This window comes from Ranitomeya imitator, chromosome 1 (genome assembly GCF_032444005.1).
Source record: "Ranitomeya imitator isolate aRanImi1 chromosome 1, aRanImi1.pri, whole genome shotgun sequence".
NCBI classification, from domain to species: domain Eukaryota; kingdom Metazoa; phylum Chordata; class Amphibia; order Anura; family Dendrobatidae; genus Ranitomeya; species Ranitomeya imitator.
Genome location: NC_091282.1, coordinates 400,238,519 through 400,255,860, shown reverse-complemented (window position 1 = coordinate 400,255,860; position 17,342 = coordinate 400,238,519). Strand labels below are relative to the sequence as shown.

The 17,342-nt window shown below is 43.0% G+C and overlaps 1 protein-coding gene across 1 annotated transcript in view; it reads left to right on the top strand.

The window, feature by feature from the left end:
• AUH (AU RNA binding methylglutaconyl-CoA hydratase) overlaps positions 1 to 17,342 on the top strand; it is a 409,285-nt gene that overhangs the window by 383,129 nt on the left and 8,814 nt on the right. The window contains exons 8-9 of the mRNA XM_069762322.1: positions 9,661 to 9,711; positions 11,781 to 11,828. Of these exons, the coding sequence (XP_069618423.1) occupies positions 9,661 to 9,711; positions 11,781 to 11,828 (99 nt within the window). The remainder of the gene's footprint in view (positions 1 to 9,660; positions 9,712 to 11,780; positions 11,829 to 17,342) is intronic.

The following is a 17,342-nucleotide window of genomic DNA, read 5'->3' as shown; positions in this document are numbered from 1 at the left end:
ATTTTGTCCCATAGCTGTGCCCCATACTGTGCTCGGCACCGTTCATTATTGCCCCATATCTGTGCCCCATATACAATGCTCTGCACCGTTCATTTTGTCCCATATCTGTGCCACATACTGTGCTCGGCACCGTTCATTATTGCCCCATATCTGTGCCCCATATACAATGCTCTGCACCGTTCATTTTGTCCCATAGCTGTGCCCCATACTGTGCTCGGCACCGTTCATTATTGTCCCATATCTGTGCCCCATATATGCTCTGCCCCATACAGTGCTCTGCACCGCACCGTTCATTTTGTCCAATAGCTCTGCCCCATACAGTGCTCTGCACCGTTCATTTTGTCCCATAGATGCTCCACATAAATCTGTGCCGCTGCTGCAATAAAAAAAAAAAAAACACATACTCACCTCTCTTGCTTGCAGCTCCCAGTGTCTGGTCCCGGCGCCTCCATCTTCCCGGCGTCTCTGCTCTGACTGATCAGGCAGAGGGCGCCGCGCACACTATATGCGTCATCGCGCCCTCTGACCTGAACAGTCAGAGCGCAGACGCCGGGAAGATGGAGGCGCCGGGAAGATGGAGCGGCGCCCGGCGGCTGGAACGCGGACAGGTGAATGTTATATACTTACCTAGTCCCAGCGATCCTGACGCTCACTCTGCCTGTCACAGCTGGTCTTCGGTGCCGCAGCTTCTTCCTCTATCAGCGGTCACCATTACCGCTGATTAGAGAAATGAATAGGCGGCTCCACCCCTATGGGAGGTGGAGCTGCCTATTCATTTTTCTAATGAGCGGTCCCACGTGATCGCTGAAGAGGGGAAGAACTGCAGCACCGAAGACCGTGGGACGGCAGGGACAGCGCCAGGATCGCTGGGACTAGGTAAGTATGCCTCAGCGCCCTCACCCCCTCACCCGCCGACCCTGCCACCCACCTTGACTCGAGTATAAGCCGAGAAGGACACTTTCAGCTCAAAAATTTGGGCTGAAAATCTCGACTTATACTCGAGTATATACGGTATATGTTTGAAAGAAGACACAAGTCCATCTATTACAACCTAAAACCTAACATGTTGATCCAGAGGAAAACAAAAACCCTCATGAAGCAGATGCTTTTTGCCCCTTTTTAGTATAAATATTCCTTCCTGACTCCACATACGGCAATCGGACTAATATGGCAATCAAACATCACATGTTGTAGTAGAGCATTCCATAGTTTCACTGCTTGCATAGAAAAGAATGTGTGTTTATGATGATCAACCACTCCTCTTATTAGTTGGCCCTGCGACATCATTGTGTGTATGACATAATTAGCATGTCAGAAGAGGCGTCAGGAATTCGGCAAACTGTAGGAAGTTTTCAATGCTCTGATCCGGCTGTCACAGACTGACGTGTCTAGTTGATCATAATCCTGTAAAACTTTCAGCACAACTGTAATAAAATAATATTATAAAATAAAGTTCCCAGGTGGGCATGTAAAGGCTGTAATCGTTTATTATATCGTTTTCCATTGAATACATAGGAAAAAAATTGTTTTATAGAAATATGTTCGTTCTTTTTGGCAAAACGAATGAATATGTGCTCTCTTTGCAGTTGAGTCAGTGCAGCAGTCTATCTCTGTATTGCAGAACTTATGCTTTGCGGATTTACAAGGAAACATTACGTCGGGAACAAACAGATGTAGAACATGCTGTACACTGTGTGACATTTGCTAATGTACTTATCTCCAATCACTAAATATACTTTAATAATGAAATTGGAAACGTAAAGGTGTTAGTTATCAACAGTTTTGCAATCCTAGTATGTTCCTTTCCTTGGTAGGTTCATTAGCCTTGTTACTATCAGTACTGTTACCATATGGCTAAGCTATGATGTAAAATAAGAAAAGATCATAAGAGAAGAAATATAAAAATGAGCCCAGTACTCAATTTGAGTTAAAACTCCCTTATATGCTTGCATGTATTAGCACAGCTTCATTCCTGGTGAGCTTTCCCCATTTTTTTATAGACCCTGTACTATTTCTCCCAACCTGTACTTAGATCATACATGAAAATGGCATTTGTAGTTTTTAGTTCTTTCCATGTTAGTCAATGGTGGAAGACCTCCACGCAGCCTCAAGAAAACCACATTGTGTCACACTGTGTAAACTGGACACTAAAATACCCGAAGTGTGCATAAACTAAGCTGGTGTGATAGTGTATGCAATACTTCTATGAGCAAGGAAATTCAAATTTATTAATAATTTCACAAAATTTCTGCCAAGCACCTCATCATCCCGCACTTAAAGGGAACCTGTCACCCCGTTTTTTCAGATTGAGATAAAAATACTGTTAAATAGGGCCTGCATACTCGGCTTCAGGAAAATGGCCGCCGCAATCTCTTCTGCGCACGCGCGGCATCCTGCGGCCATTTTCCTGAAGCCCCGTGCAGCAGAGCACTCCATCTGCGCACGCGCGGCCCCAGGAAGATGGCCGCCCCCACCGAAGACAGTAATAGCGCAGATCGTGGCGCTGTTTCTTCACGTGCGTGCAAGTGGATTCGGCACTGGGACATGCGCACACCACTACGCCACCAACGTAAAGCTGGGGAAGAAACAGCGCTGTGACCACGCCCACCCGACCTGACCAGCCTGATTTGACCACGCCCACCCACCCTGACCAGCCTGATTGACAGGCGAAAACGGCGACTTTGGTAATGTATTTTGCAGCATAGGTGGGGAATCAGGGTACACTACATACACTATTGTAACGCACAGCGCAGGCCCTATTTAACAGTATTTTTATCTCAATCTGAAAAAACGGGGGTGACAGGTTCCCTTTAAATATCAGTTAATTTCAGCCTGCCAGTAATTTTACTCAATAAGAATTACCAAGATGTGGTAGTAAGGCAGGCTGAAATTAACTGATATTTAAGTGCGGGATGATGAGGTGCTTGGCAGAAATTTTGTGAAATCATTAATAAATTTGAATTTCCTTGCTCATAGAAGTATTGCATACACTATCACACCAGCTTAGTTTATGCACACTTCGGGTATTTTAGTGTCCAGTTTAGAAAAATTCAGCTGGGATATGTTAACTTTTGAGCACAAATAAATATAAATATATGTATATATATATATATATATATATATATATATATATATTTATATATATTTATATTTATTTGTGCTCAAAAGTTAACATATCCCAGCCGAATTTTTGCTTTCTTGGCCTTTTTTCAGAGAATATGAATGATAATACCAAAACTTTTTCTCCACTCATGGTTAGTAGTTGGGTGAAGCCATTTCTTGTCAAACTACCGTGTTTTCTCTTTTTAAATCATAATTACAACCCAAAAGATCCAAATGACCCTGATCAAAAGTTCACATACCCCATTTCTTAATACCATGTATTGCCCTCTCTAACGTCAATGACAGCTTGAAGTCTTTTGTGGTAGTTGTGTGTGAGGTTCATTATTTTCTCAGATGGTAAAGCTGCCCACTCTTCTTGGTAAACAGCCTCCAGTTCCTGTAAATTCCTGAGCTTTCTAGCATGAATGGCACGCTTGAGATCTCCCCAGAGTGGCTCAATGATATTGAGGTCAGTAGACTGAGATGGCAGCTCCAGAAGCTTCACTTTGTTCTGCTGTAGCCAATGACAGGTCGACTTAGCCTTGTGTTTTGGATCATTGTCATGTTGGAATGTCCAAGTACGTCCCATGCGCAGCTTCTGGGCTGATGAGTGCAAATTTGCCTCCAGTATTTGCTGATAATGTGCTGCAGTCATCTTTTCTTCAACAATTGACCAAGTTATAGCTCACACAACCCCAAAACATCAGCAATCCACCTCCATGCTTTACAGTAAGAATGGTGTTCCTTTCATTATAGGCCTTGTTGACCTCTCTCCTAATGTAACGTTTATGATTGTGGCCAAAAAATTAAATTTTGGTCTCATCACTCCAAATTACCTTGTTCCAGAAGTTTTGAGGCTTGTCTCTGTGCTGTTTTGCGTATTGTAGTTAAGATATTTTGTGGCATTTGCGCAGTAATGGCTTTCTTCTGGTGACTCGACCATGCAGCTTATTTTTCTTCTATTGCCTCCTTATCGTGCATCTTGAAACACCCACACCACTAGTTTTCAGAGTGTCCTTTATATCAGTTGATGTCATTTGTTGGTTTTTCTTTGCATCCCCAACCATTTTCCTGGCAGTTATGGACGACCTTTTTGTTGGTTTACCTGACCGTGGTTTTGTTTTTATAGAGCCCCTGATTTTCCATTTGTTAATAGCAGTATGAATGTTGCTGACTGGCATTATCAACTTCTCGGATATCTTTTTGTATCCCTTTCCGGTTTTATACAGTTCAATTACCTTTTCCCGTAGACCCTTTGACAATTATTTTGCTTTCCCATGACTCACAATATAGAAACATCAGTGGCTGGATGAAAGATGCAAGAGTCTGTCTGGATCCCAGAAACTCACTCAGCTTTTATGCACACACTGATAACAAGCAAACAGGTCACAGGTGAGGATGTTGCCTTTAGCAGCCATTCAAATCCATTTGTGTCAACTTCTGTGGATATTATCAGGCCAAAAACACCAGGGTATGTAAACTTTGATCAGGGTCGTTTGGATGTTTTGGGTTGTCATTATGATTTAACCCCTTAGCGACCGCCGATACGCCTTTTAACGGCGGCCGCTAAGGGTACTTAAACCACAGCGCCGTTAATTAACGGCGCTGTGGAAAAAGTCCATAGCGCCCCCCAGAGGCCGATTTTCTCCGGGGTCTCGGCTGCCGAGGGTAGCCGAGACCCCAGAGAACATGATTCGGGGGTTTTTTAACCCACCCCGCATTTGCGATCGCCGGTAATTAACCGTTTACCGGCGATCGCAAAAAAAAAAAGCGATGTCTTTTTAATTTCTCTGTCCTCCGATGTGATCGCACATCGGAGGACAGAGAAAAGGGGTCCCAGGAGGCCCCCCAATACTCACCTAGCTCCCCCGATGCTCCTCGTGTCTCCCGGTGGGCGCCGCCATCTTCAAAATGGCGGGCGCATGCGCAGTGCGCCCGCCGGCCGGCACCGGGAGAATCTTTGGGGTCTCGGCTGCCGGGGGTAGCCGAGACCCCAAAGAGCACGATCGGGGTCGGTATTACCGACCCCTGTTTTGCGATCGCCGGTAATTAACTGTTTACCGGCGACCGCAAAAAAAAAAAAAAAAGTAAAGTGTAATTCTCTGTCCTCTGATGTGATCGCACATCAGAGGACAGAGAAATAGGGGGATTCGGGGACCCTAGCATACTCACCTAGGTCCCTGGATCCTATTGCTGCTCCTCCTGGCCGCCGGCAGCAGAACATGGCGGACGCATGCCCAGTGCGCCCGCCATCTGTCTCCATCTGCCGGCCGGCAGGAGAACAGCAGTTGGGGCTAAAATTAGGGGTAGGGTTAGGGGTAGGGTTAGGGGTAGGGTTAGGTTAGGGGTAGGGTTAGGGTTAGGTTAGGGGTAGGGTTAGGGGTAGGGTTAGGTTAGGGGTAGGGTTAGGGGTAGGGTTAGGGTTAGGTTAGGGTTAGGTTAGGGGTAGGGTTAGGTTAGGGGTAGGGTTAGGGGTAGGGTTAGGTTAGGGGTAGGGTTAGGTTAGGGTTAGGTTAGGGGTAGGGTTAGGTTAGGGGTAGGGTTAGGTTAGGGGTAGGGTTAGGTTAGGGGTAGGGGTAGGGTTAGGTTAGGGGTAGGGGTAGGGTTAGGTTAGGGGTAGGGCTAGGGTTGGGGCTAAATTTAGGGTTAGGGTTGGGGCTAAACTTAGGGTTAGGCTTCTTTCACACTTACGTCGGTACGGGGCCGTCGCAATGCGTCGGCCCGACATACCGACGCACGTTGTGAAAATTGTGCACAACGTGGGCAGCAGCTGTAGTTTTTCAACACATCCGCTGCCCAATCTATGTCCTGGGGAGGAGGGGGCGGAGTTACGGCCACGCATGCGCGGTCAGAAATGGCGGATGCGACGTACAAAAAAACGTTTCATTGAACTTTTTTTGTGCCGACGCTCCGCCAAAACACAACTGATCCAGTGCACGACGGACGCGACGTGTGGCCATCCGTCACGATCCGTCGGCAATACAAGTCTATGGGCAAAAAACGCATCCTGCGGGCACATTTGCAGGATCCGTTTCTTGTCCAAAACGACGGATTGCGACGGAATGCCAAACGACGCAAGTGTGAAAGTAGCCCTAGGGCTAGGGTTAGGGTTGGGGCTAAAGTTAGGGCTAGGGTTGGGGCTAAAGTTAGAGTTAGAGCTGGGATTAGGGTTAGGGTTTGGATTAGGGTTCGTATTAGGGTTAGGGTTGGCATTAGGGTTACGCTTGGGATTAGGGTTAGGTTTGGGATTAGGGTTAAGGTTAGGGTTGTGATTAGGGGTGTATTGGGATTAGGGTTAGGTTTGAGGTTAGGGTTGAGATTAGGATTAGGGGTGTGTTGGATTTAGGGTTTTGATTAGGGTTATGGTTAGGGTTGACATTAGGGTTGTTTTGGGGTAAGGGTTGTGATTATGGTTAGGGTTAGTGATTAGGATTATGGATGAGGTTGGGATTAGGGTTAGGGGTGTGTTGGGGTTAGGGTTGGAGCTAGAATTGGGAGGTTTCCACTGTTTAGGTACATCAGGGGGTCTCCAAACACGACAGCCAATTTTGCGCTCAAAAAGTCAAATGGTGCTCCCTCCCTTCTGAGCTCTGCCGTGCGCCCAAACAGTGGGTTACCCCCACATATGGGGCATCAGCGTACTCGGGATAAATTGGACAACAACTTCTGGGGTCCAATTTCTCTTGTTACCCTTGTGAAAATAAAAACTTGGGGGCTACAAAATCTTTTTTGTGAAAAAAAAATATTTTTTATTTTCACGACTCTGCATTCTAAACTTCTGTGAAGCACTTGGGCATTCAAAGTTCTCACCACACATCTAGATAAGTTCCTTGGGGGGTCTAGTTTCCAAAATGGGGTCACTTGTGGGGGGTTACTACAGTTTAGGTACATCAGGGGCTCTGCAATCGCAACATAATGCCCACAGACCATTCTATCAAAGTCTGCATTCCAAAAAGGCGCTCCTTCCCTTCCGAGCTCTGCCGTGCGCCCAAACAGTGGTTTTTACTGCCACATATGGCGCATCAGCGTACTCGGGATAAATTGGACAACAACTATTGCAGTCCAATTTCTCCTGTTACCCTTGTGAAAATAAAAACTTGGGGGCTACAATATCTTTTTTGTGGAAAAAAAAAATATTTTTTATTTTCACGACTCTGCATTCTAAACTTCTGTGAAGCACTTGGGCATTCAAAGTTCTCACCACACATCTAGATAAGTTCCTTGGGGGGTCTAGTTTCCAAAATGGGGTCACTTGTGGGGGGTTACTACAGTTTAGGTACATCAGGGGCTCTGCAAACGCAACATAATACCCGCAGACCATTCTATCAAAGTCTGCATTCCAAAACGGCGCTCCTTCCTTCCGAGCTCTGCCGTGCGCCCAAACAGTGGTTTACCCCCACGTATGGGGTACCAGCATACTCAGGACAAATTGGACAACAACTTTTGGGGTCCAGTTTCTCTTGTTACCCTTGTGAAAATAAAAATTTGGTGGCTAAAAAATCTTTTTTGTGGAAAAAAAAAATATTTTTTATTTTCACGGCTCTGCATTATAAACTTCTGTGAAGCACTTGGGCATTCAAGGTTCTCACCACACATCTAGATAAGTTCCATGGGGGGTCTAGTTTCCAAAATGGGGTCACTTGTGGGGGATTTCTACTGTTTAGGCACATCAGGGGCTCTCCAAACGCGACATGGCGTCCGATCTCAATTCCAGCCAATTCTACATTGAAAAAGTAAAACGGCACTCTTTCTCTTCCAAGCTCTGCGGTGCGCCCAAACAGTGGTTTACCCCCACATATTGGGTATCGACGTACTCAGGAGAAATTGCACAACAACTTTTGTGGTCTAATTTCTCCTGTTACCCTTGTGAAAATAAAAATTTGTGGGCAAAAAGATCATTTTTGTGTAAACAAAAGCGATTTTTTATTTTCACGGCTCTACGTTATAAACTTCTGTGAAGCACTTGGGGGTTCAAAGTGCTCACCACACATCTAGATAAGTTCCTTAAGGGGTCTAGTTTCCAAAATGGTGTCACTTGTGGGGAGTTTCCACTGGCTCTCTAAATGTGACATGGTGTCCGATCTCAATTCCAGCCAATTCTGCATTGAAAAAGTCAAACGGCGCTCCTTCACTTCTAAGTTCTGCGGTGCGCCCTAACAGTGGTTTACCCCCACATATGGGGTATTGGCGTATTCAGGAGAAATTGCATAACAAAATTTATGGTTACATTTCTGTTTTTACACTTGTGAAAATAAAAAAAATGGTTCTGAATTAAGATGTTTGCAAAAAAAAGTTAAATGTTCATTTTTTCCTTCCACATTGTTTCAGTTCCTGTGAAGCACGTAAAGGGTTAATAAACTTCTTGAATGTGGTTTTGAGAACCTTGAGGGGTGTAGTTTTTAGAATGGTGTCACACTTCATTATTTTCTATCATATAGACCCCTCAAAATGACTTCAAATGTGATGTGGTCCCTAAAAAAAAAATGGTGTTGTAAAAATGAGAAATTGCTGGTCAACTTTTAACCCTTATAACTCCCTAACAAAAAAAAATTTTGTTTCCAAAATTGTGCTGATGTAAAGTAGACATGTGGGAAATGTTATTTATTAACTATTTTTTATGACATATCTCTCTGATTTAAGGGCATAAAAATACAAAGTTTGAAAACTGCAAAATTTTAAAAATTTTCGCCATATTTCCGTTTTTTTCATAAATAATCGCAAGTAATATCGAAGAAATGTTACCACTAACATGAAGTACAATATGTCACAAAAAAACAATCTCAGAATCAGCGGGATCCGTTGAAGCGTTCCAGAGTTATAACCTCATAAAGTGACAGTGGTCAGAATTGCAAAAATTGGCCTGGTCATTAAGTACCAAATTGGCTCTGTCACTAAGGGGTTAAAAAAACACAGTAGTTTGACAATAAATGGCTTCACCCAACCACTAACCATGAGTGGAGGAAAAGTTTTGGTGTTATCATTCATATTCTTTAAAAAAATAAAAAAAAAATAAAAAAAAGGCTGAGGCTATGTGCACACGATGCGGATTTGCTGCGGATCCGCAGCTGATTTTACCGCGCAGAAACGCTGCAGATGCGCACTGTGATGTACAGTACAATGTTATTCAATGGGATAAAAAAAAAAGTTGTGCGGAATTGCTGCGGATTTTGAAGAAGTGCATGTCACTTGTTTTGTGCGGATCTGCAGCTTTTTTGCAGCCCTCCATGTTAAAAATCCGCTGTGGCAAAAGGTGCAGAAAATTCGCACAAAATCCTCTTCAATTCCGCATAAAAAACGCACAAAATCTTCATAAAAACTGCGGCAAATCCGTGGCTGCGGATTCTGCCAGGAGTTGCGGATTTTGTGCAGAAAATTCTGCACCTCTTTTCCTACCTGTGCACATAGCCTAAGAAAGCAAAAATTCTGCTGGGGTATGTAAACTTTTGAGCACAACTGTGTGTATATATTTATATGTCCTATGTTTTCATAGTAAATAAATGCTCTAATCCTGTTTTCCCAATAACCTTTTCTTTTATTCTTCTTTTTCTGGAATCCTAGGGACCAATTGCAATGAGAATGGCTAAATTGGCGATCAACCAAGGCATTGAGGTGTGTTTTTGCAATATATTATTGTGTAAAGTGTGAATCAACTTCCTAACTTTCTTCATTGATTACTTTAATTGGCTTTTGACCAGGTATGTTGCTTCATGCAATGTTATGTTCATGTTTTAATGAATCACCCCCTAAGTGTGTTATTAAACGTTTTGTGTTCTCTTTACATATCTGCATGTGATTATTGAAGCCAAAACCAGAATTTGCTTAAAAAGATAAATAGTATCTATTTAGTCTGTATTCACACATCTGTTGTAAATGTCTGCATGCTGTCACATGGACCCATAGCGTTTCATTGATCCACACTTATCCATTGTGGATCTGCATGTCCGATTAATGAGACTCCGAGCATGTCCTTTTCTCATCCGTTATTCAATGTATGCAAAAAAGAGGGAAAGGCAGCTCACCTTCACAGTAGACTCCATGCAAGGAAACCTGCAGTGCTGCAGCCTAGGAACCATTTGAAAAAATGAAAAAGATTCAGCGTGGTTATCATCAATAAAATTGTGACTTTTAAGGATTGCTAATTAAGACTTCTAGTTTTATTGAAGATGACCAAGCTGAATCTTTTTCATTTTTTTATGTTATTCAATGTATGTTTCATTATATATTAACTGATCAATTGTTAAGCATTAATAGATAAATAAAATGAAAGTCTATCTTTGGTGAAAACAACCGATGATGCAAAACTGATTACACGAGAGAAAAACAGTCCGTTTTACACAGATGTAAAAATGGAAACAGATATGTGATTGTACCCTTAAAGCGAACCTGTCAGCAGGATTTTGCTAAGTACACTACAGGGATTGTCATATTGCCACTGCTACACTGATTAAAATGATACCTGCTGTGAAGAAATCAGCCTTGTGGTTCTTGTGTAATCAGTGTTAGATGTTTTCAGTTAATGAGATGCTCGTGCTTCGGGGTGGGACTGTAGGCAGAGTCTTATCCTGGTGCTCTAGGGCAGAGAAACCAAGGAAAGACCTGCCCACAGGCCTCCCTGAAGCACAAACGGTCTGTCGCTGTGATGAGGAACATGTTTGTGCTTCGAGGAGGGCCTGTGGGCAGGTCTTTCCTTGGTGTCTCTGCCCTAGAGCACCAGGATAAGACTCTGCCTACAGTCCCGCCCCAGTTCAAGGGCTGTAAGTACTTGTAAACTGTGTGTAAATGGCTCTATGTAAAAGTTCATGTTAAAATCGCATTGCAAATGGATTGCATTCACATGTAAAACGGACATCATTCTCATGCTAGGTGATAAAAATCGTAATATACTCACATGAAAATCGCATGACACTCGTCCCTCTTTTCTGGACTGATATCAGACAGTTTTTTTTTTGTTTGTTTTTTTCACTGATGAGTATGAGCCCTAAAGCTATAAATAAATTGGATTCTAAAGGCAGATACAGTTTAAAGTGAACATGTCAGCAGGATTTTGCTATGTAAACTACAAGCATTGTCATGTTTCCACTCTTACACTGACTAAAATGATACCTGCTGTGCAGAAATCCTTCTTGTGTTTCGGACCTTTTTTTAAGGGTATGAGCCCTTAGTCTTCTAATCGCCGGCTTGCCTATCATATTCTTGAGAGAATGCTTGCTCCAGGCAAGCCAGCACAGTCAGACACCAAGGAGGGAGGTGGCGGAGTGTGCAAACCCAGTGGGCAGAATGGTGTCCTGAGCCTCTTGGCCACACCAAGGGTGCACCGAGCAGTCTAAAAAGCATGTTTAATTAAACGTGTTTCTGCAAAATGGAGGCAGCAATTGGAACACTAAAGGCCATTCTCATAATATTCTAAATTTAATATTATGCCGGGATACTTTCAAAAAAGGTGATACAGCTCTCATGGATTTTCAAAAAGACCTCATCGGGTCTAAGATGTATCTAACAATATGTATGTAGTTTATATTGTAAAATAATGTCACTAATATTTATTGAACAGATTGCTTTTTTGCACAGATAATATATCATATTGTAAACCTAAGTCAAAACCCTGAACTTCTAATAAGATCATATAGCACTTTGCTGTACAAGATACACATTAATCCTGTAATGCTTTCTAATTGCAGGTGGATTTGGCAACAGGCTTAGCCATAGAAGAAGCATGCTATGCACAGGTATGCATTTGTACTCGATCACATGACTTTGTTACATTACCTTTTCATGACCTTTGACGTACATTTATGTGAAAGGTCGTGTCCCTGCCTTTTGATGGCGAGGTGTCGATAGGTTGCCATGACAGCTGGGGGCCTGCTGATGACCCCGGTGACGGTCATTTGATAATCTTGTGAATGGTATCCACACAAACATCAGCTCAGGGTGCAAAAAATAAGCCATCACGCAGCCCCATTTTCTGAGAAATTAAATCTCTACAGGCATCAGAAAATGGTAACATGAACAAAATTTTCTTTTCTTTCAAATTTCCGAATTTTTTTCCGCCATTGAAATAAACTCCACATGTTTGGTATCTGCTGACTCGTACTGGCCTGGAGAATCATATTGTCAGGTCAGTTTTACCATATAGTGAACATGATAAATAAAAAAAACAATTGAGGAAGTGCACTTCTTTTGCAGTTTCAACACACATGGATTTTTTTTACCCCTTTCCAGTCCATCACATGATAAAATTAACGGCATAATTCAACATTACAACTTGTCCTGCAAAAAAACAAGCTCTCATATGGCTGTGGGTACAGAAAAATCAAAAAGTTATGACTCTTGGAGTAAGGGTACCGTCACACTATAACATTTCGATCGCTACGACGGTACGATTCGTGACGTTCCAGCGATATCGTTACGATATCGCTGTGTCTGACACGCAGCAGCGATCAGGGATCCTGCTGAGAATCGTACGTCGTAGCAGATCGTATGGAACTTTCTTTCATCGCTGGATCTCCCGCTGTCATCGCTAGATCGGTGTGTGTGACACCGATCTAGCGATCTAGCGATGCGATCCAGCGACGCGTTCGCTTGTAACCAGGGTAAACATTGGGTAACTAAGCGCAGGACCGCGCTTAGTTACCCGATGTTTACCCTGGTTACAAGCGTTAAACTAAAAAAAAAACAAACAGCACATACTTACATTCTGGTGTCCGTCAGGTCCCTTGCCGTCTCTGCTTCCCGCACTGTGACTGCCGGCCGTAAAGTGAAAGCAGAGCACAGCGGCTGTGCTTTCACTTTCACTTTACGGCCGGCAGTCACTGAGTGCGGGAAGCAGACTGCAAGGGACCTGACGGACACCAGAATGTAAGTATGTGCTGTTTTTTTTTTTTTTTAGTTTAACGCTTGTAACCAGGGTAAACATCGGGTAACTAAGCGCGGTCCTGCGCTTAGTTACCCGATGTTTACCCTGGTTACCCAGGGACCTCTGCATCGTTGGTCGCTGGAGAGCGGTCTGTGTGACAGCTCCCCAGCGACCACACTACGATTTACCTACGATCACGGCCAGGTCATATCGCTGGTCGTGATCGTAGGTAAATCGTATAGTGTGACGGTACCCTAAGGGGAGGAAAGCGTAGAAATCGAAAATGGCAAGGTCATGAAGGTGTTAAAATTAAGATCATCAGAGCCATAGAAATATGTCTGTAAGTTAAACATAGAGTGGTGAAGATGACAAAGAGGACAGCAGAATCTGACTTAACTGATTCCCGACAAGCAACGAAAATGTATATGTCACAGCTGCATGCCAGCTCCCAGTCTATGAAGTATGTTTTTGTCAGATAGATCCTGCAGGCACTGTAAGTGTACCCACAAGATTAGCAGCAGAAGCAGGGCTGAATTACTTAGTCCTGCTTCTGTCTCAAATTCACGTGCTGATTCTTGCAGTTTAATCCTTTGCATGTGATTTACGGGTGCCAACATGTTACTATGTCAGCTGGGGGTCTACCAATGGCCCCGTACATGGCTGCTATTTTACGACTATTAGACTCCACCTAAGTCATGGTCTAATTGAATGCCTGTCAGTTTTTATATGAGCGATCATGCACAAGTTCAAGTTCCCTAGTGGGATTAAAATAACAAGTGAAAAACATAATAAAATGTCTAAAATATATATAAATGAAAAAAAAAAAATTGTTTTCCCATTTTAAAATGCTTTATAATATATATATATATATATATATATATATATATATACATATATATATATATATATATATATATATATATATATATATGTATATATATATATATATATATACAGTGGGGCAAAAAAGTATTTAGTCAGTCAGCAATAGTGCAAGTTCCACCACTTAAAAAGATGAGAGGCGTCTGTAATTTACATCATAGGTAGACCTCAACTATGGGAGACAAACTGAGAAAAAAAAATCCAGAAAATCACATTGTCTGTTTTTTTAACATTTTATTTGCATATTATGGTGGAAAATAAGTATTTGGTCAGAAACAAAATTTAATCTCAATACTTTGTAATATATCGTTTGTTGGCAATGACAGAGGTCAAACGTTTTCTGTAAGTCTTCACAATATTGCCACACACTCTTGTTGGTATGTTGGCCCATTCCTCCATGCAGATCTCCTCTAGAGCAGTGATGTTTTTGGCTTTTCGCTTGGCAACACAGACTTTCAACTCCCTCCAAAGGTTTTCTATAGGGTTGAGATCTGGAGACTGGTTAGGCCACTCCAGGACCTTGAAATGCTTCTTACGAAGCCACTCCTTCGTTGCCCTGGCGGTGTGCTTTGGATCATTGTCAAGTTGAAAGACCCAGCCACGTTTCATCTTCAATGCCCTTGCTGATGGAAGGAGGTTTGCACTCAAAATCTCACGATACATGGCCCCATTCATTCTTTCATGTACCCGGATCAGTCGTCCTGGCCCCTTTGCAGAGAAACAGCCCCAAAGCATGATGTTTCCACCACCATGCTTTACAGTAGGTATGGTGTTTGATGGATGCAACTCAGTATTCTTTTTCCTCCAAACACGACAAGTTGTGTTTCTACCAAACAGTTCCAGTTTGGTTTCATCAGACCATAGGACATTCTCCCAAAACTCCTCTGGATCATCCAAATGCTCTCTAGCAAACTTCAGACGGGCCCGGACATGTACTGGCTTAAGCAGTGGGACACGTCTGGCACTGCAGGATCTGAGTCCATGGTGGCGTAGTGTGTTACTTATGGTAGGCCTTGTTACATTGGTCCCAGCTCTCTGCAGTTCATTCACTAGGTCCCCCCGCGTGGTTCTGGGATTTTTGCTCACCGTTCTTGTGATCATTCTGACCTCACGGGGTGGGATTTTGCGTGGAGCCCCAGATCGAGGGAGATTATCAGTGGTCTTGTATGTCTTCCATTTTCTAATTATTGCTCCCACTGTTGATTTCTTCACTCCAAGCTGGTTGGCTATTGCAGATTCAGTCTTCCCAGCCTGGTGCAGGGCTACAATTTTGTTTCTGGTGTCCTTTGACAGCTCTTTGGTCTTCACCATAGTGGAGTTTGGAGTCAGACTGTTTGAGGGTGTGCACAGGTGTCTTTTTATACTGATAACAAGTTTAAACAGGTGCCATTACTACAGGTAATGAGTGGAGGAAAGAGGAGACTCTTAAAGAAGAAGTTACTGGTCTGTGAGAGCCAGAAATCTTGATTGTTTGTTTCTGACCAAATACTTATTTTCCACCATAAAATGCAAAAAAAATTATAAAAAAACAGACAATGTGATTTTCTGGATTTTTTTTTCTCAGTTTGTCTCCCATAGTTGAGGTCTACCTATGATGTAAATTACAGACGCCTCTCATCTTTTTAAGTGGTGGAACTTGCACTATTGCTGACTGACTAAATACTTTTTTGCCCCACTGTATATAAAAAAAAATAAAAAAAAAGACCCACACATAATTGGTATTACTGCATAATGGCTGGGTCTATTTAATTAAAACTTGTTTTAACTTGCATGTTGAAATTTTGAAGAAAAAAAAACAACGCCAGAATTAACGTCTTTGCTTGTTCCACCTCTCTGTGTATACTCAAGAAAGTAAAGGGAACACTTAAAAACAATACAATGTAACTCCAAGTCCATCACTCTTCTGTGAAATTAGCCTGCCCAGTTATGAAGCAACATTCATTATAAATCAATTTCTCCTGCTGTTGTGTAAATGGAATATAGTCAAAAGGTAGAAATGATGGACAAGTAGCAAGACAGCCCCTATAAATGAGTGGTTCTTCAGGAGAGACCTCAGACAGTTTCTCTGTTCATCCTTTTTGGCTGTTGTTCCGGTTATTTTTACACTTCGTCATTACCCTCACCCCTAGAGGTTCTGTTCAGTAGCATGAGGCGGTGTCTACAACCCACAGAAGTTGCTCAGGTAGTACAGTTCATCCAGGATGGCACATCAAGGCAAGCTGTGGCAAGATATGTCAGCACAGTGTCCAAAGCATGGAATAGATACAGGAGACAGGCCAGTACCCCAGGAGACATGGAGGGGGCCATAGGAGGGCAACAACCCAGCAGCAGGACCACTACCTCCTCCTTTGTGCAAGGAGGAACAGTAGGAGAAGTGCCAGAGTCCTGCAAAATGACCTCCAGCAGGCCACTAACATCCATGTGTCTGCTCAAACTGTCAGAAGCAGCCTCCATGAGGATGGTATGAGGGCTTGATGTCCACAAGTGGGTGTTGTGCTTAAAGCCCAACATCATGCAGGGCGATTGGCATTTGCCAGGGAACACCAAGATTGGCAGATTTGACATTGGCGCCCTATGAGATGAGAACAGGTTCACAATGAGCACATGTGTGGGAAGACATTTCTTTGGAGGGTCGAACAGGCCTCCATGTGCTCGCCAGAGGTACCCTGACTGCCTTTAGGTTCCAAAATGAGATTCTAAGATCATATGCAGGTGCACTGGGTCCTGGGTTCCTTCTGATGCACGCCAATGCTAGGCCTCATGTCAGTGTTTCAGTAGTTCTTGCATGATGAAGGCATTGATGCTATGTACTAGCCTACTCTTTCCCCAGACCTGAATCAAATCGAGCGCATCTGGCATATCATATCTCTTTCCATTCACCAACGTCACGTTGTGCCACAGACTATAGAAAAGAACAGCATACAGTCCAGGTGATGAAAAATAAAAAAGCCTTTATTCCGCCATGGCAAAATAAAGGCTTTTTACTTTTTCATCACCTGGACTGGATGGCGTTCCTTTCTATTGTTTGACTCACTTTATGTCTATTTGGGTCATTGGACTTGGGACGTGCATCGTGCTGTCAGCTGATTTTTCTTTGTTGCGCCATAGACTGTCCAGGAGTTGGTGGATGCTTTAATCCAGGTCTGGGAAGTGATCCCTCAGGAGAACATCTGCTGCCTCATCAGGAGCATGCCCAGGTGTTGTAGGGAGGTTATACAGGCACGTGGAGGCCACAGACACTACTGAGCATCATTTCCTTGTCTTAAGGCATTTCCAATGAAGTTGGACCAGCCTGTAATTTGATTTTCCACTTTGATTTTAAGTATCATTCCAAATCCAGACCTCCATATTAATTTTGATTTTCATTGATCATTTTTAGGTTTTTTTGTTCTCCATGCATTCCACTATGTAATGAATAAAGATTTGCAACTGTAATATTTCATTCAGTGATATCTAGGATGTGGTATTTTAGTGTTACCTTTATTTTAGTGTATATACTGTGTCT